This window comes from Aedes albopictus, chromosome 2 (genome assembly GCF_035046485.1).
Source record: "Aedes albopictus strain Foshan chromosome 2, AalbF5, whole genome shotgun sequence".
NCBI classification, from domain to species: domain Eukaryota; kingdom Metazoa; phylum Arthropoda; class Insecta; order Diptera; family Culicidae; genus Aedes; species Aedes albopictus.
This window is the reverse complement of record NC_085137.1, coordinates 277,731,492-277,758,140: the sequence shown is the minus strand read 5'-3', so window position 1 is coordinate 277,758,140 and position 26,649 is coordinate 277,731,492. Positions and strand designations below refer to the sequence as shown.

The 26,649-nt window shown below is 42.8% G+C and overlaps 1 protein-coding gene across 14 annotated transcripts in view; it reads left to right on the top strand.

Annotated features, from left to right (window-relative positions):
• The window catches only part of LOC109398163 (F-actin-uncapping protein LRRC16A), a 632,161-nt gene that overhangs the window by 463,302 nt on the left and 142,210 nt on the right, over positions 1 to 26,649 (top strand). For 9 of the 14 annotated variants that reach the window (XM_062851842.1, XM_062851847.1, XM_062851846.1 and 6 more), the window contains 3 exons: positions 7,554 to 7,574; positions 7,631 to 7,877; positions 18,286 to 19,032. In XM_062851842.1, the coding sequence (XP_062707826.1) occupies positions 7,554 to 7,574; positions 7,631 to 7,877; positions 18,286 to 19,032 (1,015 nt within the window). The remainder of the gene's footprint in view (positions 1 to 7,553; positions 7,575 to 7,630; positions 7,878 to 18,285; positions 19,033 to 26,649) is intronic. The other 5 variants (XM_062851849.1, XM_062851843.1, XM_062851840.1 and 2 more) reach the window with 2 other exon arrangements.

The window sequence follows — 26,649 nt, the reverse complement described above, 5'->3', positions numbered from 1 at the left end:
ATCACGCACACCGCATCCGATGATATCGTGCGATAGGCGTTTGCCACTCGCATGGCCATCAGTCTGTACGTGCTGCAGAGCTGAGCGCGATTTCTCTTCGTTTTCGTTGCGGTCGCCCAAGCTGAACCAGCGTACCTTAGAATCGATGTAGACACGCTAGCTAGTAACCGCCTCTTGCTACTGCTGATTGCTGAGTTATTCGGCATGATCCTCGCCAATGCCGTGATCATCTTTGCTGCTTTCCCGCATGCATAATCGACGTGGCTGTTGAAGTTTAGCCGGTCGTCGATCATTACGCCGAGATGCTTCAACTCCCGCTTAGAGACTATGGCATGTTCCCCGACTGTAATGGCAGCCTTCTGCACCACCTTGCAGTTACTGATCAGCACCAGCTCCGTTTTCTGGTGGGCTATAGATAGTTTCTTCCCCTGCATCCAGTACTCAACCGCGTCTACCGCCTCCGTTGCGAGTATCTCCTCTGCTTCTAAAGTCTCGCCAACTACCACCAACGTGATGTCGTCCGCAAATCCAACGATTTTGACGCCTGTCGGTAGCTCCAGTGTCAGTACACCGTTGTACATTGCGTTCCACAACGTCGGACCAAATATAGACCCCTGTGGGACGCCTGCACTTATCGTGACGTTCTTTTGCCCTGCACTAGTATGGTAGCACAGAGTCCGGTTTTCGAAGTAGCTACTGAGAATCCTGCAGAGGTAGTCCGGAACCTTCATCTCGTACAGCGCTGTAGCGATGGCTTCCCAGCTTGAGCTGTTAAATGCATTCTTCACATCGATCGTGACGACGGCACAGAAGCGGTTACCCCGTCGTTTTTTCGTCCTTGCTTTGTCGGCTGTAGCAACAACCGCCTGGATAGCATCTATCGTTGACTTCCCTCTTCGGAATCCGAATTGCATCCCCGACAGACTTTGCTCTCCTTCCGTGAAAGTTGTCAGCCTATAGAGGATGACTCTTTCTAGCAGCTTGCCGAGCGTATCCAGCAAGCATATCGGCCGGAATGAACCTGGTTCACCGGGGGGCTTACCTGGTTTCGGTAGCAGTACCAGTTTTTGCCTTTTCCACTGAGACGGGAAACAACCCTCATCTAGGCAGACCTGCAGAGATGTCCGGAACATATCTGGGTTGGCCTCGACAGCTGTTCTCAACGCTATGTTGGGGATACCATCTGGGCCGGGCGCTTTCTTCGCCTTCATTTTCTTGGCCACTGCTATGAGCTCATCGTTGGTGTTACTCACTCTCTCCTCGCATGTATGGCCGTATGGAGTCGGTGGCCATATCGTAGGCTCGTGTTGAGGGAACAACCCTTCAACGATAACTTGCAGCTTCTCTGGGCATGTCTCAGCGGGTACCGCTGGGCCTCTGATTTTGGCCATCGCCACTCTGTATGCATCTCCCTATGGGTTTGCATCAGCATCCCGGCACAACTCCTTAAAGCTTGTTTTCTTGCTCCGCTTGATCTCCTCCTTCAGAGCAGCTTTTGCGGCTCGCAGCACTACTCTACGTTCTTCTCTCTCGCCGTCGGTTCTAGCTCTTTGCATTCGTCTCCTGGCTTTGAGGCAGGCTTTCCGGAGGTCCCGAAGCGCTTCATTCCACCAGTATGCCGGACGACGTCTATGGTTCGGCTCGAACTTTCTAGGCATGGTTGTGTCGCACGCACTCACCAGCGCTGCCGTTAGCTCCTCCGGCCTTAGATTCGACCCCGGATCTTCTCTTCTGAGAGCTTCGACGAACAGCTCCTTGTTGAACTGCTTCGTCTTCCACATTCGATCGCGAGGTTGACTGCCAGTTAGTGTACTCCCTGGCCGTGATCCAATACTATACCGGACCTCCTGGTGGTCGCTGTGAGTGTATCCGTCGCAAACTCTCCAGTTCATGTTTCGCGCCAGCACGGGACTACAGAAGGTGATGTCGATTATTGATTCTCGACCATCCCTTCGGTAGGTGCTGGTGCTTCCTACGTTGGCCAAGCCCACGTCGAGCTTTGCTAGCGCTTCTAGCAGAACACGCCCTCTTGGGTTGGTGAGGCGGCTGCCCCACTCAATCGCCCAGGCATTAAAGTCACCGGCGATTACGACCGGTCTCCGGTCGGCTAGCTTGTCGGTTATCTCGTCTAGCATCTGGTTGAACCGTTCTGTAGTCCACCGAGGAGGTGCGTAGCAGCTACAAACAAAAACTCCGTTAATTTTGGCGATCACGAAGTCTTCGTTTGCCTGGTACACTACTTCCTGGATGGGATACTTCCCCATCGTCCATATAGCAGCTGTCTTCGCCTTATCTGCGATCCAGTTACCGTCTCCAGCTGGTATACGATACGGCTCAGAAAGGATAGCCACATCGCACTTCGACTCCGATACGGATTGCCACAGCAACTGTTGTGCTGTGTCGCAATGGTTGAGGTTTAGTTGAGTTACCTCTACTGCGGTTTAGTACCTCTCGCCTGCTTAAAGGCCGGACATCTAGGGCCTCCCGTCGCGTGTCTGTTGCGACTTTTGTCGACACAAAACAGACATCTTTGCTCGTTGTTGCAGTCTTGCGCCTTGTGACCTTCCTGACCGCAAAACCTGCATAGCTTACTCCTGTCGATTCCTTTGCAGTTCCGCGCCAGGTGGCCGTATTCCAGACACCTGTAGTACCCTTCCGGTCGCTGGGAGAACCTCAGTGGGCAAACTGAACAACCGACTTTGATTTTGCCGATTGTCATCGCTTTGTTGGCTGCGTCTACTGGAAGCTTTATCGACGCTGCCTGCGTTCCAAACGGTCCTCTTCTCAAGCGTACCGTCATTTCCACGCCTTCCAAGTTACATTGATCCCTCATGGCGAGTCTCACTTCCTCCTCGGTGGTGATCTCGTCCAAATCCTTGCATTGGTGCGTCGCTTTGGAACACATGGCTTTCACGTGCACCTTTTCGCCCATTACTCTCTCTGTAAGCTCTTTATACGCTGAGCTTCTATTTTTCGAGTCTCTTTTCAACTCGAAGATCATGTCTCCTGCCTGGGTTCGTCTGATCTTCTGGACGTCATCACCAAACTCCTTGAGTTGCGGATCCGTTCTCATGGCCCGCAAGACGTCGGCGTACGTGTCTTCGCTGGTTTTTACGATGACCGCTTCACCTTTCTTCCTCCTCCTGATAGGTTTTTGCGTTTTAGCGCTATCCTTTTTGTTTCTGTCCTTCCTGTTCCGGACCTCGCGCCAGGGGGAATCACCCTTTCCGCCGCTAATCAATTCGTTCGTCGGTCTTGCATCCGCATTCTTTTGTTTTTTTGGGTGCTGCGAGCCTTTCATCTCCAGGTGATGATCTGGTTCTCTTTGGGGTGAATGCTGGTGTGTTATCCATCCCCAATGGCTTTCCTTTCGTCTTGGTACCTCTACCGGGGGCTGTTCCGGTTTTCGCCTGTTGTAGTACCGCTGCTGCCAGGGCGTTCTTAGTCGCCGCCAACTCGGTTTCAGCAGCTTCCGCTCTCTGCATCAGCCTTCTCCAGTCTTTGATGGCTGACCCAAGGCTACCTTGGATCCTTGCAACGAGGTCCTTGATATCCTTGTGCACGTTGTGCCTTTTGTCAACGAACTCACGGAGTTCGTCCGCTACAGTTTTCGCAGCTTCCACCTTTGATTGTTTTGGAAGCACATTCCATGCGCTTCGCAGCTGCCGTTGCTGCTGCTTCTCGTTCTGTTCTTGTTCGCGCTGTTGGTCACACAGCTCCTGCTCTCGCTTCTGCTGCTCTTGTTCCCGCTCCTGTTGCTCCAGCTGCTGTTGTTGCATGTGCTGGTTCTGTTCTGTCGGTGACCTCGCCAGACCGCTTCTTGCGAACGGATTCTCCGCACCTTTTCCGTTGGTGTTGTTGTTGTCGTTATCTTTATCCATGCTTTTCGGGTCCCCCCTCCGAGCCGCTATCTCCACTCGTCGTAAGTAGTCGTCTATTGATCTCATGGTTGTCTATGTAACAGGGAGGCCATGATAAGGTTGTCACGGTCCTTCATGGGGTACCGTGATCAGAGCCGATCGACGCTAGTCAGGAATCTTCAACTGAGCCTACTTTCCACCAGCTAAGGTGGCGAGTTTTGAACGTACTAGGAGGCCTGCCACGGTTTTAACGGGACGGGAGCAAACGTACCATTAGCCCAAATGCCGTTTCAGAACAGTGTCACCCATTCTTAGTAAGGAAGTGGAATAATACGCAAACCAGCTCCATAGCGTCGTGTTGAATAAATCCTTGGGAAATCCTAGTCTTTGCAGCCAGTATACCGTAATTAGGACCTAACTGGTATCGGTCCTAATGTGCTCAGCGGCACGCCTTCTTTTGAGCCACCTATGGAGTTAGGCGCTCGGTCACTTTTCCACCTCCTAGAGGGAGTAGGGGGCAGAGAAAGTGCCAACTGGTGGTTTTTCATTGGCGCTAGGGAACAAGCCCCTAGCTCCCACCTCCGTGTGTGTGTGTGTGTGTGTGTTTTTTTTTCTTTCTTGGTGGTAAAGCCTTTATGCCTTCCCGACACGCGTTCGATAAGCATGACCAGTGCTACCGATTTCGTCCATCGCGTGCCAGTTCGTGAGGGACTCAGAACAGAGAAGAGAACTCTGAACCCTACGCCTCTAACCTCCACCAAGGTCTACAGTGCCTGCTTCCCCCGGATTCCACTAGAAGCGACTACTTCGGGGAGGCTGTGCTCATGCACTTCACTTGTTATCAGGCATAGCTAGTCACGCTAGATCGCTGACTTTATCTCCAACATAACTGCTGCGCTCTCATGAGCTTTATCTTAATCACGTAGCTTTAACTGCTGCGCTCTCGTGAGCTTTGACATACTGCTGCTGCTCTCCAAGTTGACCAGTGGAATGCCGAGGTCAGTTCGGCAATGCCAGTTGGAGGGTGGCTATTCTACTTCGGGTGGCTTTCTCGCTGCGTTGACCTTTTCCTGGGCGAACCGGTTGAGTGCCGAGGTCGGTCCGGCGATTCCGGCTGGAGGGTGGCTTCCGGTTCGCTGGCGCCCCGACGACTCGAACCCGGTTGATTCGACGTAGTTTCTTGCGACTCAGCGTAGTCCCCGGCGGTGGAGCTAGCTTACTCCGACGGAGAGTTCTCCGGCGGTAGAATATCTCCCGAAACCGTTGTTCGCGTTGCGTATTCCTTCGATGTTGATTGGCAGGGTGTCGAAGTCGGTCCGGCGATTCCGGTTGGAGGATGGTTTCCGGTACGCTGGCGCTCCGACGACCCGAACCAGTGGTTTTCCACGGGCGCTGATTACTCAGATAGTCCCCGGCGGTGAATCTATCCTACTCCGACGAAGAGTTCCCCGGCGATGGAAGATCTTCCGAACCGATACTTCCCAGATCGGTGCCAAGGTCGGTCCTGCGATTCCGGTTGGAGGGTGACTTCCGGTTCACAGGCGCCCCGACGACCATTCACTGGTGCTTCTCGCGACATACTCGTCCTAGTCCCTGGCGGTGGAGCTAGCCTACTCCGACGGAGAGTTCCCCGGCGATGGAAGTTCTCCCGAACACGGTGGTTTGATCCCGACCAGTCAGGTGCCGAGGTCGGTTCGATGATTCCGGTTGGAGGGTGGCTTCCGGTTCACCGACGCCCCGACGACCCAAGACCAGAGCGTTACGACTACTCGGACTAGTCCCCGACGGTGGATCTAGCCTACTCCGTTCGCGATCCGATGCCCTTTGGTCTTCACGCCATTTCTGCTGCAGTGACGACAGGATCTGTCCCACAGCCCTGTTCACCGCATTCCAGTGCTTTCTACCCGACACATTCGTTCTACAATGTTGTCGGGGCTAAGGCTTGTGATACTCTCCGCTAACATCCCGTCTCGTGCTGCCCTGAATCTGGGACAGTGGAAAAGCACGTGCTCTGGTGTCTCCTCATTACTCGGGCATGCTGGGCAAAGTGGGGACTCTGCGTGCCCGAATCGATGCAGGTACTTCCGGAAACATCAGTGGCCTGACAAGAACTGTGTCAGGTGAAAGTTGACCTCCCCGTGTTTCCAATCCAACCAGGTTGAAACGTTCGGAATGAGCCGATGGGTCCATCTACCGTTTTCAGCGTTATCCCACTGCTGTTACCACTTTCTTACGGTGTCAGCTCGGGCTCTTCTTCGGACTCCTGATATGCCTCTATCTCTATAACACTCGTTTTCTTCCTCGAGTAGAAGATCTATGGGAATAGTTCCGGCTATCACGTAGACTGCTTCTGACGAAATTGTACGGTACGCACTGCATACTCGCATGGCCATCAACCTGAACGTACTGTTCAGCCGAGATCTGTTCCTCCTTGTCTGTAGTGCCGTCACCCACACAGGCGCTGCGTATCGGAGCACCGATGTGGACACACTTGCCAGAAGTCGCTTCTTGCTACTGCTGATCGCTGAGTTGTTGGGCATGATCCGAGATAGTGCCGAAATCACCTTTGCAGCCCTTTCACACGCGTAGTCGACGTGACTATTAAAGTTTAGCCTATCGTCCAACATAACTCCCAGGTGTCTCACATTCCGCTTCGATTCGATGATGCACTCTCCGACCGAAATTCTCGCCTGTTGTACCGCCTTTCGGTTGCTTATCAAAACCATCTCGGTCTTGTGATGAGCTAGGGCCAGCTTTTTCCCCCGCATCCAGTTTTCGACAACATCTATCGCCTCCGTGGCGAGCACTTCTACTTCCTCCAATGATTCACCGACCACTAGGAGCGCCACGTCGTCCGCGAAACCGATAATCTTCACGCCCCTGGGGAGGCGCAGCTTCAGTACTTCGTCATACATAGCATTCCAGAGGGTCGGACCGAGAATGGATCCCTGGGGAACTCCCGCTGTTATGGTTTTACTTCTTCTCCCGTTGTCAGTATCGTAGATCAATGTCCGATTCTGAAAATAGCTGCTCATAATGCTACAGAGGTACTCGGGAACTGTCAGTTTGTGCAGCGCATCGGCGATTGCAACCCAACTGGCACTGTTGAACGCATTTTTCACGTCCAGCGTGATCACTCCGCAGTAGCGGTTACCTCTTCTCTTTTGATTTTGCGCCGTCTGCATTGCTTCTACGACCGTTCGGATGGCATCGACAGTGGATCTACCCCTCCGGAAGCCAAAATGCATATCGGACAGGCCGTGCTCTCCTTCCGTGTATTTTGTGAGCCTGTTGAGGATCACTCTTTCCAGCACTTTGCCGACAGTATCCAACAGGCAGATTGGCCTGTATGCTGAAGGATCTCCAGGAGGCTTCCCTGGTTTCGGCAGTAGCACAAGATTTTGGCGCTGTGTGTGTGTGTGTGTGTGTGTGTGTGTGTGTGTGTGTGTGTGTGTGTGTGTGTGTGTGTGTGTGTGTGTGTGTGTGTGTGTGTGTGTGTGTGTGTGTGTGTGTGTGTGTGTGTGTGTGTGTGTGTGTGTGTGTGTGTGTGTGTGTGTGTGTGTGTGTGTGTGTGTGTGTGTGTGTGTGTGTGTGTGTGTGTGTGTTAGTGTTGTTTTCTAATTTCTACATCATGAATTAGCATCATCTGAACATATCCCTTATTTTCACATGCTCACTTACATCATCAATCAGAAGCTGGAATATTTAAATCTCGTAAGTTAAATCATATTTGCTGAATTTATAGCATACCTAATTGAGATCTATTCTAGGCAACACCACAACTACAATCAAAGCGCCGATCCATTGCACGGAAGGTGCGACCCCAATCTGTCGTTGGGCTTGGCATTGAAAATCTAAGTCTTTCAAATTTACCAGATATGCTAAAGAATCCCTCGCCTGAACGCCATTATAGCAGAAGTAAACTAGGATCTACTAATGAACAAAAAGATGAGGAATGCTGCGACTCCATATCCGAATTACCTAGTCAATCAATGACACTACAACATTTAGTGAAAGGTGAGTGATGGATAAAAAAAAGTAGATAAGAAACATTTCTAATGACGAATTCTTTAATTTGCGCCGCCTGCACCGCTGTGCCACCGGGTGTCAATGAGGTACAGATACAGGTGGCGCAGATAAACATTGCAAACCGCTGGTTGTCTCTTTTCTTCTCCCGCTGATCAAATGCAACTCAATTAGTGACGTCACTAATTGAGTTGCATTTGATCAGCGGGAGAACAAAAGAGACAACCAGTGGTTTGCAATGTTTATCTGCGCCACCTGTATCTGTACCTCATTGACCGGGTGTAGCAAACTTGCACCAAAACCGTTCGTATATTCGCAGGTTTGTTTTGATACTCGATTGTGACCGATGCAAAAAAAATGCTACACCCAGGTTGAGCTCGGTGTAGCAGGTGTTAAGCTACACAGAAAAAAAAACTGTTGTGTACATCTGAACTGCTGCAACCCGATCAATCCATCGGTTGCATGAATAATACATAGGACGATATACACATAAGAACAAAAAAAAACGATGTAATCGTACTAAGGAATCGTGATTATTTAGTACATCGGAATGAGTTACATCAAGCGGATTGCATTTATTTTTTGCTGTGTAGTTTTACCAATACATGCATATCGCTGAACTTATATCGTGGTTTCGTTTTGATTGGAATGATGATTTTCTCTTCCACATTAGGTGAACAGTTTTAAACCAAAAAAATGTATCAAAAAATTATAACGCTTATACGAAAATTTTAACGAAAAATATTGTGTTAAAGGACGCGCAACATAAATACATAACGCGCTCGTAAGGAAGCGAAGCGCAAAATGCTGTATCTTTGCTTCTGCTGCTTGGATATTTTTGAAAATTTGCCACAGCATGCTTAACCCACCATCAGTCGCTTGCGTGTAATGAACTGGCCCCTTATAAACTGGCAGCACTGCCACGATGAGCATTGCTGAAGTGTATGTTATTTGTTTTTATGTTATACCTTTTAGTCAATAAGTGAACGTTTCAAGAGAAACATCAAATACACGATAGCTCGTAACAACATTCCGCATAGTCTTTTCTTTTGCGATCGTGTAATCGTTCTTCATTTCGGTGGTCGGCCAACACTGAGTACACGCGTCTCAGAAAAATGCAAAAAAATAATCGAAATTCGCACCAAATTGAACCGGGTAATGGTCCTATTCCAAGATCCACTCTTCTTCTTGTTAGTAAGGCAGAAAAAAAATGAAAAAATGTACGGAAAGTACTCGAAAAATACGTAATTCTAACCTCACATTTCAAATGTGTACTCAGTACACCGGCGCGACCGCTGGCGTAACTTTTTTTTGAACCAGACCGTTGCACGAGCGGTCGCGTCGTGTACTCAGTACACGGCAAACGTTTTCAATTATGGTTTATATGCTTTACTAAATACAATGTTGGTGTCTTCGGCAAAAATGTCCAACTGGATAATGCGCGTCTGATAGTGGACATGTGGAACCGGTCAACACGATCTGGTCCTGTCCCGGGAGTCGGAATGGCCCTCGCGGGAACCTGTTTCGTGGACATTTCAGTTATGGCACCAAAACTAGGCATGCGACGGCTCTATCTCCATGATTTTTCATGTACATCATCTTAGTAACCATGAAAATGACCCGTGGCCACAGGAATGTGCCCTGGAGGAACCTGTTACGAGGACATTTTGACCATGACACCAAAACAAGGCATGCGACGGCTCTATTTTCATGATTTTTCATATCCATCATCTTAGTAACCATGATAATGACCAGTGACCTCCCTGGCCAACCCGTGGCCACCGGAATGTGTCATGGTCAAAATGTCCTCGAAACAGGTTCCTCCAGGGCACATTCCGTTGGCCAGAAAGGTCACTGGTCATTTTCATGGTTAATAAAATAATGGATATGGAAAATCATGCCAGGGCACATTCCCGTTGCCACGGTTTGGCCAGGGAGGTCACTGATCATTTTCATGATTACTAAGATGATGGATATGAATAATTATGAAGATAGAGCCGTCGCATGCCTAGTTTTGGTGTCATGGTCAAAATGTCCTCGAAACAGGTTCCTCCAGGGCACATTCCGTTGGCCACGGGTTGGCCAGGGATGTCACTGGTCATTTTCATGGTTACTAAAATAATGGATATGGAAAATCATGAAGATAGAGTCGTCGCAAGCCTATTTTTGGTGTCATGGTCAAAATGTCCTCGAAACAGGTTCCTCCAGGGCACATTCCGGTGGCCACGGGTTGGCTAGGGAGGTCACTGGTCATTTTCATGTTTTTTTTTTTGTTTTTATTTATGTGTATTTTAACTTAGAGCTAATTCTACACTTCGCTCATTTTCATGGTTACTAAAATAATGGATATGGAAAATCATGAAGATAGAGCCGTCGCAAGCCTAGTTTTGGTGTCATGGTCAAAATGTCCTCGAAACAGGTTCTTCCAGGGCACATTCCGGTGGCCACGGGTTGGTCAGGGAGGTCACTGGTCATTTTCATGGTTACTAAAATAATGGATATGGAAAATCATGAAGATAGAGCCGTCGCAAGCCTAGTTTTGGTGTCATGGTCAAAATATCCTCGAAACAGGTTCCTCCAGGGCACATTCCGGTGGCCACGAGTTGGCCAGGAAGGTCACTGGTCATTTTCATGGTTACTAAAATAATGGATATGAAAAATCATGAAGATAGAGCCGTCGCAAGCCTAGTTTTGGTGTCATGGTCAAAATGTCCTCGAAACAGGTTCTTCCAGGGCACATTCCGGTGGCCACGGGTTGGCCAGGCAGGTCACTGGTCATTTTCATGGTTACTAAAATAATGGATATGGAAAATCATGAAGATAGAGCCGTCACATGCCTTGTTTTGGTGTCATGGTCATAATGTCCTCGAAACAGGTTCCTCCAGGGCACATTCCGGTGGCCACGGGTTAGCCAGGGAGGTCACTGGTCATTTTCATGGTTACTAAAATAATTGATATGAAAACCAGGAAGATAGAGCCGTCGCAATCCTAGTTTTGGTGTCATGGTCAAAATGCCCTCGAAACAGGTTCCTCCAGAGCACATTCCGGTTGTCACGGGTTAGTCAGGGAATTCACTGGTCATTTTCATGGTTACTAAAATAATGCATATGGAAAATCATGAAGATAGAGCCGTCGCATGCCTTGTTTTGGTGTCATGGTCAAAATGTCCTGGAAACAGGTTCCTCCAGGGCACATTCCGGTGGCCACGGGTTAGCCAGGGAGGTCACTGGTCATTTTCATGGTTACTAAAATAATTGATATGAAAACCAGGAAGATAGAGCCGTCGCAAGCCTAGTTTTGGTGTCATGGTCAAAATGCCCTCGAAACAGGTTCCTCCAGAGCACATTCCGTTGGCCACGGGTTGGTCAGGGAGGTCACTGGTCATTTTCATTGTTACTGAAATAATTGATATGGAAAATCATGAAGATAGAGCCGTCGCTTGCCTTGTTTTTTGTGTCGTGGTCAAAATGCCCTCGAAACAGGTTCCTCCAGAGCACATTCCGGTTGTCACGGGTTGGTCAGGGAATTCACTGGTCATTTTCATGGTTACTAAAATAACGGATATGGAAAATCATGAAGATAGAGCCGTCGCATGCCTTGTTTTGGTGTCATGATCAAAATGCCCTCGAAAAAGGTTCCTCCAGGGCACATTCCGGTGGCCACGGGTTGGCCAGGCAGGTCACTGGTAATTTTCATTGTAACTAAAAAAAATCGATTTGGAAAATCACGAAGATAGAACCGTCGCAAGCCTAGTTTTGGTGTCATGGTCACAATGTCCTCGAAACATGTTCCTCCAGGGCACATTCCGGTGGCCACGGGTTAGCCAGGGAGGTCACTGGTCATTTTCATGGTTACTAAGATGATGGATATGAAAAATCATGAAGATAGAGCCGTTGCATGCCTTGTTTTGGTGTCATGGTCAAAATGTCCTCGAAACAGGTTCCTCCAGGGCACATTCCGGTGGCCACGGGTTGGTCAGGGAGGTCACTGGTCATTTTCATTGTTACTAAAATAATGGATATGGAAAATCATGAAGATAGAGCCGTCGCTTGCCTTGTTTTTTGTGTCATGGGCAAAATGTCCTCGAAACAGGTTCCTCCAGGGCACATTCCAGTGGCCACGGGTTGGCCAGGGAGGTCACTGGTCATTTTCATGGTTACTAAAATAATGGATATGGAAAATCATGAAGATAGAGCCGTCGCAAGCCTAGTTTTGGTGTCATGGTCAAAATGCCCTCGAAACAGGTTCCTCCAGAGCACATTCCGGTTGTCACGGGTTAGTCAGGGAATTCACTGGTCATTTTCATGGTTACTAAAATAATGGATATGGAAAATCATGAGGATAGAGCCGTCGCATGCCTTGTTTTGGTGTCATGGTCAAAATGTCCTCGAAACAGATTCCTCCAGGGCACATTCCGGTGGCCACGGGTTGGCCAGGCAGGTCACTGGTCATTTTCATTGTAACTAAAAAAAAAAATATTTGGAAAATCACGAAGATTGAACCGTCGCAAGCCTAGTTTTGGTGTCATGGTCACAATGTCCTCGAAACATGTTCCTCCAGGGCACATTCCGGTGGCCACGGGTTAGCCAGGCAGGTCACTGGTCATTTTCATGGTTACTAAGATGATGGATATGAAAAATCATGAGGATAGAGCCGTCGCATGCCTTGTTTTGGTGTCATGGTCAAAATGTCCTCGAAACAGGTTCCTCCAGGGCACATTCCGTTGGCCACGGGTTGGTCAGGGAGGTCACTGGTCATTTTCATTGTTACTAAAATAATGGATATGGAAAATCATGTAGAGGCGTCGCTTGCCTTGTTTTTTGTGTCATGGTCAAAATGTCCTCGAAACAGGTTCTTCCAGGGAACATTCCAGTGGCCACGGGTTGGCCAGGGAGGTCACTGGTCATTTTCATGGTTACTAAAATAATTGATTTGGAAAATCATGAAGATAGAGCCGTCGCAAGCCTAGTTTTGGTGTCATGGTCACAATGTCCTCGAAACAGGTTCCTCCAGGGCACATTCCGGTGGCTACGGGTTGGCCAGGGAAGTCACTGGTCATTTTCATGGTTACTGAAATAATTGATTTGGAAAATCATGAAGATAGAGCAGTCGCAAGCCTAGTTTTGTTTTCATGGTCAAAATGCCCTCGTAACAGGTTCCTCCAGGGCACATTCCGGTGGCCACGGGTTAGCCAGGGAGATCACTGGTCATTTTCATGGTTACTAAGATGATGTACATGAAAAATCATGGAGATAGAGCAGTGGTGTCATCGTGGTTACTCCAAGTTACTCACTGAGTAACCAGCTCTTCACTGCCGTGAATCGCAAGTCAGTCCCATCTGCATTTTGGGCAAAAATGAGTTAATGACCGTTTTCGAGCTTTCTTCGGATGATCTTTCAGCTGCGTGCATAAAAATATATAGTTTGTTCAGTAAAATTGAAAAACATCACCAAGTCAGATTGTCCCATAATGAAATGTAATCGCAAGTCAGTCCCATTACGAACTTGTGTGCCCTCCAGTACAAGACCTAACACTATTTTAGCTAGTTTTACATTTTTCACTGTTATGTTTTAACGTTTGAAACAATATGTGAAAGTTTCATGATGATCGCAGAAGTTTTCAATTCATAGCGATTTTTTAGAGTTTCGTATAGAAATCGAATTTGAAAACTTCAGAGGCCATTTTCTCAATGCCTACTTTTTACATATGGGACTGACTTGCGATTCACGGCAGTTCAGTTCAAAAAAAAAAATTTTTTTTTCAGGATGCAAAATATAATAAAATACCAATTTTGGTTATTTTGGGTGCACACTGTTGACGCCCTGACCACATCAGTTTTAGTGAATATGGATTTTTAACCAATTAGACATTCTGAACCGCCCCCTCAGGAAGCGAAATATTATAAAATGCCAATTTTGGTTATTTTGGGTGCACACTGTTGACGCCCTGACCACATCAGTTTTAGTGAATATGGATTTTTAAACAATTCGACATTCTGGACCGCCCCCTCAGGAAGCGAAATATTATAAAATGCCAATTTTGGTTATTTTGGGTGCACACTGTTGACGCCCTGACCACATCAGTTTTAGTGAATATGGATTTTTAAACAATTCGACATTCTGAACCGCCCCCTCAGGAAGCGAAATATTATAAAATGCCAATTTTGGTTATTTTGGGTGCACACTGTTGACGCCCTGACCACATCAGTTTTAGTGAATATGGATTTTTAAACAATTCGACATTCTGAACCGCCCCCTCAGGAAGCGAAATATTATAAAATGCCAATTTTGGTTATTTTGGGTGCACACTGTCAACGCCCTGACCACATCAGTTTTAGTGAATATGGATTTTTAAACAATTCGACATTCTGGACCGCCCCCTCAGGAAGCGAAATATTATAAAATGCCAATTTTGGTTATTTTGGGTGCACACTGTTGACGCCCTGACCACATCAGTTTTAGTGAATATGGATTTTTAAACAATTCGACATTCTGAACCGCCCCCTCAGGAAGCGAAATATTATAAAATGCCAATTTTGGTTATTTTGGGTGCACACTGTTGACGCCCTGACCACATCAGTTTTAGTGAATATGGATTTTTAAACAATTCGACATTCTGGACCGCCCCCTCAGGAAGCGAAATATTATAAAATGCCAATTTTGGTTATTTTGGGTGCACACTGTTGACGCCATGACCACATCAGTTTTAGTGAATATGGATTTTTAAACAATTCGACATTCTGGACCGCCCCCTCAGGAAGCGAAATATTATAAAATGCCAATTTTGGTTATTTTGGGTGCACACTGTTGACGCCCTGACCACATCAGTTTTAGTGAATATGGATTTTTAAACAATTCGACATTCTGGACCGCCCCCTCAGGAAGCGAAATATTATAAAATGCCAATTTTGGTTATTTTGGGTGCACACTGTTGACGCCCTGACCACATCAGTTTTAGTGAATATGGATTTTTAAACAATTCGACATTCTGGACCGCCCCCTCAGGAAGCGAAATATTATAAAATGCCAATTTTGGTTATTTTGGGTGCACACTGTTGACGCCCTGACCACATCAGTTTTAGTGAATATGGATTTTTAAACAATTCGACATTCTGAACCGCCCCCTCAGGAAGCGAAATATTATAAAATGCCAATTTTGGTTATTTTGGGTGCACACTGTCAACGCCCTGACCACATCAGTTTTAGTGAATATGGATTTTTAAACAATTCGACATTCTGGACCGCCCCCTCAGGAAGCGAAATATTATAAAATGCCAATTTTGGTTATTTTGGGTGCACACTGTTGACGCCCTGACCACATCAGTTTTAGTGAATATGGATTTTTAAACAATTCGACATTCTGAACCGCCCCCTCAGGAAGCGAAATATTATAAAATGCCAATTTTGGTTATTTTGGGTGCACACTGTTGACGCCCTGACCACATCAGTTTTAGTGAATATGGATTTTTAAACAATTCGACATTCTGGACCGCCCCCTCAGGAAGCGAAATATTATAAAATGTCAATTTTGGTTATTTTGGGTGCACACTGTTGACGCCCTGACCACATCAGTTTTAGTGAATATGGATTTTTAAACAATTCGACATTCTGGACCGCCCCCTCAGGAAGCGAAATATTATAAAATGCCAATTTTGGTTATTTTGGGTGCACACTGTTGACGCCCTGACCACATCAGTTTTAGTGAATATGGATTTTTAAACAATTCGACATTCTGAACCGCCCCCTCAGGAAGCGAAATATTATAAAATGCCAATTTTGGTTATTTTGGGTGCACACTGTTGACGCCCTGACCACATCAGTTTTAGTGAATATGGATTTTTAAACAATTCGACATTCTGGACCGCCCCCTCAGGAAGCGAAATATTATAAAATGCCAATTTTGGTTATTTTGGGTGCACACTGTTGACGCCCTGACCACATCAGTTTTAGTGAATATGGATTTTTAAACAATTCGACATTCTGGACCGCCCCCTCAGGAAGCGAAATATTATAAAATGCCAATTTTGGTTATTTTGGGTGCACACTGTTGACGCCCTGACCACATCAGTTTTAGTGAATATGGATTTTTAAACAATTCGACATTCTGGACCGCCCCCTCAGGAAGCGAAATATTATAAAATGCCAATTTTGGTTATTTTGGGTGCACACTGTTGACGCCCTGATCACATCAGTTTTAGTGAATATGGATTTTTAAACAATTCGACATTCTGAACCGCCCCCTCAGGAAGCGAAATATTATAAAATGCCAATTTTGGTTATTTTGGGTGCACACTGTCAACGCCCTGACCACATCAGTTTTAGTGAATATGGATTTTTAAACAATTCGACATTCTGGACCGCCCCCTCAGGAAGCGAAATATTATAAAATGCCAATTTTGGTTATTTTGGGTGCACACTGTTGACGCCCTGACCACATCAGTTTTAGTGAATATGGATTTTTAAACAATTCGACATTCTGGACCGCCCCCTCGCTGGACTCGAAACTAACTTTTGTTGATCATTATAACAATATTACATATAAAGCAAGTAACATGCTCGGGTTCATCAAACAATTTAGTTTTAATTTTAATGATCCTTATACAATTAAAACACTATATGTGACATACGTAAGACCTCTTCTAGAATATTGTAGTGTTGTTTGGGCTCCATATCAGGTTGCACACATAAACCGGATAGAGTCGATCCAAAAACAGTTTTTGTTGTTTGCTTTAAGGAAACTAGGCTGGGCTCACTTACCGCTACCATCTTATGCGGCACGGAGCATGTTGATTCATTTAGATAGCCTCGAGAATCGAAGAGATTTTGCCATGATTGCTTTTATAAATGATGTTATATCAAATAGAATATGCTCCCCCACAATATTGGAAAATTTGAATTTCTCTGCTCCCACTCGTTTATTAAGGAATAGAAACTTATTTTTAATTAATTACCACAGAACAGACTATGCAAAACATGGGCCATTGAATAGAATGATGTCTTGTTACAATACACATAGTGACAGAATTGATATGACTATGAGTAGAGATATGCTTAAGAAGGCATTTTTTGAGACAAGTAGGGTTAGGTGATAGGTTTAAGCAACTATTGTAATATAGTATACATATAATTGTAAAGGTCTACAAATTGATTGACGACAATAAATAAAAAAATGAGTTTTATAAAATAATATGAAGAAGAGACATGCAACGCTGTGAATTTCTACCGCCATCAAGGATTCTCTCAAAAATTTATAGCTATGCTCATATAGTTTTTATTGAAACCTCTGATTCACATACGTTTAAACCTTTTACACGAAATAGATGAAAATTGTACTTGATGAACTATTCTGTAGGGGAGATCGGGGCATAATGAACATCAAGGGCAAAATGTACACCCCTGTTTTTGCCGAAACCTTTGACTTTTATGTTAAATTTTTAACGTATAAGTGTAAAGGAACAAGTCATTGTTCTATTTTTTTAAAAGTGCCATTAATATTTTTCTAAAATAACCAAAATATCATTGAAATTGATATGTGCTTTTCTAATGGTGAAATTCTTATAATTTCGAAGCAGCAGTAAATAAGGTATGATGAGTGTTTGAGTGTGTCCAGCATAAAAACAATTGAATTGTTATTTTATCTACATGTATACGCAGATTTTGCAATGGATAAAGTATTTCATTTTTTGATCGGAATTCACTCAACATAGCAATTTGATTGTTGTAGTCGATTCGGAGCGAAATGAACACTGACAATTACGAATGGATGTACGCGCATTGCATACTGTTAGGCGTTTTAGAAAGTTTAAAAAAATACAATACGATTATTTTACCCTAAAGTTTATTTAATTAACTTTGATGTAGTATTTCAATATTTCATTCAATTCAGTTTACTGGTTTCCGAGGTATGACAGTAAATTTTTTTTTTAAATGTGTTTTCCAGTACGGTTCTAACTTCGTGAAAGATTAACCAATCGAGCTCAAATTTGTGCCATTGATGCACTTATAAAAGGTTGACAAACAGTAAAAATTTTAAAATTTTTGATGCACTCTTCGTAAACTAACAGCATGATGAACTTGTGTGTACCTAAGAGAAAAAAAAATGTTGCCTATCACAAACATTTTGGGCACCCCCTGTTGTAGGTAGCGGTCAAAACGGCTTCAAGCCTGGAGTCCAGAAGCATACAGGTCACCATGTCAGTAATGGACCTGTTTTTCTGCTCCGCTACATCGTTAGATTGGGGAGTATAGAGAGTCGTGAACTGTGGCCTAATCACGTTGACCCGATGAATGTCCCGTAATGGCTTGTTATCAAACTCCACCCAGTTTGTTATTTAACCTCTCAGATGTAAGTGATTTTCTCCGCAAAAAAAAAAATCATATTTTTGCCATTTTTTTTACAGGTCGACCAAAGCGAGCTAAAACTCGGGCATCCAAAAAAACCGCTGCTATTCATATTGCCGACCCATCAACTGTTAATGAAGGCATCGAAGAATTTTTCAGGCCTGCTTCGACCACGCCATCAACGCTTACACCACTTGTGTCGCCAACTTCGGAAGATTGTAGTTTACTCTCATTTGCTGATAGCCCCACGCTCAGTCGTGGTGATGGTAGTCGTTTCAGTAATGTGACATCAGAAGAAACAACTCCAATTCTTGAGGAGCGCAGAATTATCAAATTAGAGAGGTCCTCCCCTGTAATGAAAAACGTCAATTGGTCTTCAAGGTCGCGTTCTTCAGATAATTTAGAGAAAGTTTCACCGTCAATCAACGAAAAGTCTCCAACTAGTAATTATATAGAAAACGCAAAAGAGATGCCTGATGCATATCCTGCCACAATCAATAGCAAAGATATGGGCAAGCATAAATCTCCAAGTAACGAGTCTGTTAAGAGCCAACATTCCGAGCTTCAGAGGCCAGGAAATGATATAATAAAAACTCCAGTTCCGGCACAAAAACCTCGCCCTTGGTCAGTGCTTGGTCATGAATCAAAAAACGATTTTGAAACAAATGATGCTACTGCAATGACTCCCGATGATATCAATGATGGGATGGATCTTGTATTGATATCCGGGCAGACTCCAGGTGGTTCTATTGTTGGCATAACTCCAGGTGCAATTGGAGGAGGAAGTATTGTTGGCATTACACCAGGTAAGCGTTCAATTTTAAAATCAGAACAAAATTCTTATCTAGAGTTTGTAACATTTGGGCAAGTGTACCTATTTTGGATACTTGCCGCTATAACTAAGTCAATTTTATACTTAACTAGCTGTCCCGGCAAACTTTGTCTTGCCAAGCTGTGGTGGTTTGACAACTGTTGAGGTCATCGCAGCAACGCACTCTGGATTGGTTTCATTTCGATCGTGTTGATTTTCTTCCCAGGTCATAAAAAATCAGCATTTTGCAATTTTCTTACTTTTTCAGTTCTTTTTAATAACTTTTGTTACATATAAACACAGCCACCATGAATACGAATCTATCCATGCAAGAGTCATCCTGATTGATTCAGCCGTTCGTGAGTTTTGTTGCCTCAAAGTGACTTCAAACTCATATATCTATATATATATATATACATACATATATATATATATATATATATATATATATATATATATATATATATATATATATATATATATATATATATATATATATATATATATATATATATATATATATATATATATATATATATATATATATATATATATATATATATATATATATATATATATATATGTATGTATATATATATATATATATATATATATATATATATATATATATATATATATATGTATGTATATATATATATATATATATATATATATATATATATATATATATATATATATATATGTATGTATATATATATATATATATATATATATATATATATATATATATATATATATATATATATATATATATATGTATATATATAAATATGGTGAAAAAAGGTGAAAATGTTAACCATAACGACCGAGAATATCAGGAAGCATTGGAAAGGTGAAAATGTTAACCATAACGACCGAGAATATCAGGAAGCATTTCAAAAATTAAAACACATAATATCTTCAGATCAGATCATATCCTATCCTGACTTCAAACTTCCTTTCATTTTGACCACCGATGCAAGCAATTATGCGCTCGGTGCACTGCCCATAATCGCATAAGAGTAACATTCGACAAAAGTAGGCATTGGAGAAAATGGAGCCCACAGATTCAACTTTGAATGGTATGGAATTGAACCTAAATTTTAAAAATTTCTCATAAATTGGTAGTCAATCGTTTAGCAATAAAATTTTCTACAGCACGTCTTATATGCTAGTCGAATTGCCAGAAAATAAATCGGACCTGATTATGATTGATGACACGCTTTAAAGCCAGCCTTTTTTTTCCAGTGTGACTGTTATGCGGTTACATTGGTCAATGAGACAAAATGACTTGGTATTTTTTTCATAAATCCTAGAACAAACTTGAATTTTTTATTCAGGAAGTCGAAAGCACTTGCGATTTGATGGTGATCCCCGGTAATAACTCAATATCATCAAAATATGCAAATGTTACAAATATGCAGTTATGGGCAGTGCAGTCCTTTCACAGATGTTTAATAAAGTTGAAAAACCTATAGCATTTGCTAGCCGTACCCTCAATAAAGCAAAGTTAAATTACTCAACTACCGAAAAGGAGGCTTTAGCAATAATATGGGCTGTCGATAAATTTAAACATTATTTGCATGGTAATAAGTTCACTCTGGTCACAGACCACAAACCTTTGACGTTCATAAAAACTCCAACAAAAATGGTAAACTGATACGATGGCGTTTAGATTTGGAAAACTACGATTACAACGTCATTTATAAAACTGGAAAAACTAATGTCGTTGCTGACGCGCTCAGCAGAAAAACCGAAATCAATGCTAACGAATTGGATAACGATGAAGACTCAGACGAAGACTCAATGGCCAATAACTCTCCTTCATCCGACTCACAGTCTACAAATTCAGAAAACACGTCCGATAACGGAGATACGATCGAGAATTCCGACACACATGATGACCAATCTGAGGACCTAGAAACGGTACATTCTGCTAACACATCTGACGACTATTTTATTAAATCAACTGAAAGACAGATTAACTATTACAGAAACCAAATCATTCTAAGGCTTTCTAGACTGGACATGGAGTCATCGGAATCTCCATTTCCTAATTTTAAACGAGTGATTATAAACAAGAAATACTATGACGAAAACATTATAACGACAATTCTTAAGAAATACCACAACGGTAAACAAACGGCAATCCTTGCCCCAGAACCTTTAATAAATCTCATTCAAAATTCTTACAAAAATCACTTTAGTAATTCCGGGTATTTTGTAATTACTCATTTTCAAGTAGAGGACATCCGTTTAGATGATAAACAAGACGAAATCATCAGGAAGGAGCATGAAAGAGCTCATTGTGGAATAACTGAAGTTGAAAACCAGTTGAGAAGATCGTTTTTCTTCCCAAAAATGGTACCGAAGATTCGAAATTTAATCAACTCTTGCAACATATGTTCAGAACACAAATACGACAGGAAACCATACAACATAAAAATTTCTCCCAGACCACTAAGTACAGCCCCATTCGAGAGAGTACACATGGACATCTTTGGAATAGACAAACATTACTACTTATCACTCATATGTGCATTCTCAAAACATCTTCAACTAATTGAAATACTCTCAAGAAACGTTGTTGACATTCAAACAGCATTAACAAAATATTTTGGAAACTATAGAACCCCAAAAACCATAATCTGTGACCACGAAGCGTCATTTACAAGTATTCAATTACAAACGTTCCTATCAAACTTAGGTACAAAAATAGAGTTCGCTTCATCCTCGGAGTCTAATGGACAAATCGAAAAAACTCACAGTACAGTAATAGAGCTATTTAACACCAACAAATACAAATTTCCAGAACTTTCATCTCCCGAAATCATAGGAGTAATAACTAATCTGTACAACGAAACAATCCACTCTTCAACCTCATTTACGCCAAACGAGATCATTTTTAATCAGCAAAATCTCGTAAACCCTGAAGAAATTTCAACCACCACATCCAAAATTTTCTCTAAAGTTCGGAAAAAGTTGTCAAAGGCAAGGAAAAGGATGAAGAAGTACAATAACAGTAAAGAAGATTGTAATTGTAATTGTAATTGCTCAGTCCACACCCAGGCCGACAACTGTCAGCCCATCTGCTTGTAGGCAGATGTGGACCTACTAAGCCTCCCCCGTTAACATGTCCTACACCGAATTAGCACACCGGGATCTTCCACAGGCAGGCGCTGGCGTTACCAGTCCCAACAAGTGTCAGATACATTAAATAGATGGGGTAGAGGATATAGGAAGATGTGGGAATAGGATGGGAAGAGGCAGAAAATGAAGAGATAGTAGAGAGGTTTCGATTTTGTTGCTGAAACGAGAAAAAGAAAGAATGATAAAGAACATTAGCGATATGTTCATAGATTATGATTAGGTCGATAATTTCTCATCTATTTTGTTTCCATATCGTTGCATCGGTGACCATTTTCATCGCCTTTCTAGTTTTTGTTAGGGCCATCTCGCGTTTTTTTCGTCATGTCCTCTTTGCCGGTTGGCGACGTTCGGGATGTAAGTAGAAAAGCATGCATTTAATATGATTAGTACGACAGTAATTGTGATTGCTCAGTACTTCCAGCCCATTTGTCCGCAGTATATATCAGGCATCCCGTTTTAACAAGTCCTACACAGAATTAGAAACCCGGATCTCCCACAGACAGTCCTAACTCGTGTCAGATAAGTTCAATTGAGGATAGGAAGCGGCGAAATGAGAAGACAGTAGAGAAGGTTTGGTACATTGGTAGCTGTGTTCATGTGATGTTTGTCTGACATTGAAAAACTATTTCCGTAAGTGTTTAACTCTCTACCCCAAATGTCTGATCAGATGTATAGTTTGGCAATTCTATGTCCATACATCTTTTATCAAGAAGAAATAATGTTGTTTACTGTTATAAAATAATTCAGTTAAGGGGCAGCTAATGCATTGTAATCCAGAATAAACCTACAGAAAATGTCCCAATAAAAAGTTAACACTAGTTCAACTAACTACACAAACTAAAAAGTGTTATTATATTTTACCAATGATTTCATCCTAATCTTGACCCTAACATAGTTATGCGCTTAGTGTAAGTGGACGCCGCTTATGATTTTGGTTGGATAATGATCAAAAATAGTGTTGTTTCGACAATAGTCACATACTATGCCCTACGACATTGACGATTCTATTGTCTATGGCTCACCTATTTGGCGCCACCCAGCAGGGACTTGGTCTGGTACCCAATTCAGTATATCCGCTCCACGTAATGTACCGTACCTCTTTCGATTTGTGATATATTCAGGCTTATTCTGCGCGGCGTGTGAGGTGAGACGGACGGTTTCGTCTCACGTGACGTGAGACGACTAATGTAAATCAAATGGGGCGAGTCGACTTTTGTCACCTCATTCGACTCGTCTCACCTCACACGCCGCGCAGAATAAGCCTGATTACGCGGAACATTACTCTCTTCATTCGGATAGCGGCTATGTAACCCATTGGATTAAAAACCTCCATCAAACATGAAGCGATTAATCGGAAACTGAAGACTCTATACCAAATTTGGCTCAGAGACAGGTAATCAGTGAGGTCAGTTTTTCTCGTTTGTCAGAGACGATTGATACGTATTAAGACAAACTTTCCACTGCATCTGCCAGCAATAATCGGTGATCGATCAACATTTCGAGTACCTACCCCAATTTACACAAGAATGCCAAGGATCACCGCTCATGCTTTACAATACAGTTGGAAAAACTAGAGCAACACCTGGCCACAATGATGCATAAAGCACTAAAGCGGACCGGAAGTGTCGGTGAGCCAGCCCCACCAATAACAGTAAAGAAGATCCCCCAAAAATTGAACAAGGAGAAAATGTCTATGTAAAGAAAGCCACAAGGAAAAAATTAGACCCCCGCTTTACTACTGCGCAATGTATCGAAAACGCAGACAAAACATTCAAAATACGAAGGAATGTAAAACGGCACAAAAACAAGATTAAACGCTTAAGAAAGTAATACATTCATGTGCACTAATTCATTTCTCTCTCGTTACAGGTTACAATAAATAACTCTCGGATTCACGGCACAGAACAAAATTAACAAACGAATTAGTTTTCAGCTAAAAAAAAAAAAAAAATCACAACAAAAAGTTATCACAATTTTCTTTTTCTTTTTAGGCCACAGTTGCGATTGAAGTGACATCAATACGTGAGAAAACGCTACCGACAGACAGAACGACGAGACGACACCCATCTTTTCTTCTCATTTCAGCAAGTAGTTACGCACCTAACAGCATAAGTTTACCTATATAGCTAATAATTAAACTAACTAAACCGAACATCTTTCTCTGACAATTACAATAATGATACGATTTCACATATTTATCCTTGTTGCCATTATTAACGTGAGGGCCCAGAAATTTGAAATAGCCAACATAAACGAACAACCCCTTTTAACATTGATCACTGGTAAATGTAAAATTCAAACAGGTAACATTAAAGTCATACACCCTATTAATTTAACAAACATAGAAATCACTGTAAATCTGTTAACCAATGTAGTTCACCAAAAGACGAACAATCATTTGACAGAAATATGACCACAGGGAACGCAGAAGTCTAGAATCTATCGGAACGGCATGAAAATGGGTGGCCGGTAGTCTGGACGCAGAAGACCTGAGGATTATCAACAAAACAATGAACGAGTTGATCACCAGCAATAACGAACAATACCAGGTAAACGAGCAGCTCAATAACCGATTAAATACAATTACTAGGACTATCAACGGGATCATCGAGGGCAAAGTCAAAAACAGAATCATACTTGATGAGATGGAAACCATTATTATCATAATGAAGATAGACGTAATCAACAAGTTACTAGAAGACATCGCAGAAGCCGTTATTCTATCGAAATTGACAGTAACAAGCAACAAAATACTGTCACTAAACGAAATATTCATCATCAAGAAAATACTAGAGGAACAAGGAATACAAACGGACCTTCCGGACGAAGCACTACACCTTGTACAACCTAGTGTAGCAGTCAACGATCACACTCTTTTGTACATCATAAATGTTCCCCAGATGAGCAAAGAAGAAGGATCCATCGTTCGAATAGTTCCAACAACGAAAAATGGACAGATAATCAAACAATTTCCGGATTATCTCATAAAAATTGGAGAAACGCGATACACTACGAACCAACCCACCAAGTATATTCAACGCAGCACCTATATTCGTGAGTATTCAGATAACTGTATACAACCTTTAATAGAAGGAAAGATGAGTAAATGCTCAACAAAATAATCGTCGAAGACCAAAATTTCACTTCTAACCGATGGCATGCTGCTTATCAATAATGCTATGAATGACTTACTACAATCCGATTGCGGACCAGATGATCACAACTAAACTGGGAATTTCTTAATATCATTCTCAAACTGCAGCATTTATTATAGGAACGAATCCTTTATATGATATTAAGAAATTCCCAGTTTAGTTGTGATCATCTGGTCCGCAATCGGATTGTAGTAAATCATTCATAGCATTATTGATAAGTAGCATGCCATCGGTTAGAAGTGAAATTTTGGTCTTCGACGATTCTTTTGTTGAGCATTTACTCATCTTTCCTTCTATTAAAGGTTGTATACAGTTATCTGAATACTCACGAATATAGGTGCTGCGTTGAATATACTTGGTGGGTTGGTTCGTAGTGTATCGCGTTTCTCCAATTTTTATGAGATAATCCGGAAATTGTTTGATTATCTGTCCATTTTTCGTTGTTGGAACTATTCGAACGATGGATCCTTCTTCTTTGCACATCTGGGGAACATTTATGATGTACAAAAGAGTGTGATCGTTGACTGCTACACTAGGTTGTACAAGGTGTAGTGCTTCGTCCGGAAGGTCCGTTTGTATTCCTTGTTCCTCTAGTATTTTCTTGATGATGAATATTTCGTTTAGTGACAGTATTTTGTTGCTTGTTACTGTCAATTTCGATAGAATAACGGCTTCTGCTATGTCTTCTAGTAACTTGTTGATTACGTCTATCTTCATTATGATAATAATGGTTTCCATCTCATCAAGTATGATTCTGTTTTTGACTTTGCCCTCGATGATCCCGTTGATAGTCCTAGTAATTGTATTTAATCGGTTATTGAGCTGCTCGTTTACCTGGTATTGTTCGTTATTGCTGGTGATCAACTCGTTCATTGTTTTGTTGATAATCCTCAGGTCTTCTGCGTCCGGACTACCGGCCACCCATTTCCATGCCGTTCCGATAGATTCTAGACTTCTGCGTTCCCTGTGGTCATATTTCTGTCAAATGATTGTTCGTCTTTTGGTGATCTACATTGGTTAACAGATTTACAGTGGTTTCTATGTTTGTTAAATTAATAGGGTGTATGACTTTAATGTTACCTGTTTGAATTTTACATTTACCAGTAATCAATGTTAAAAGGGGTTGTTCGTTTATGTTGGCTATTTCTAATTTCTGGGCCCTCACGTTAATAATGGCAACAAGGATAAATATGTGAAATCGTATCATTATTGTATTGAGCTTCTCAGAAATTATTAGATTTTTGTGCAATTAATTTTTGTACAGTGATTATTTGCACACCTCACTGAACACTTACACTTTCTCACGG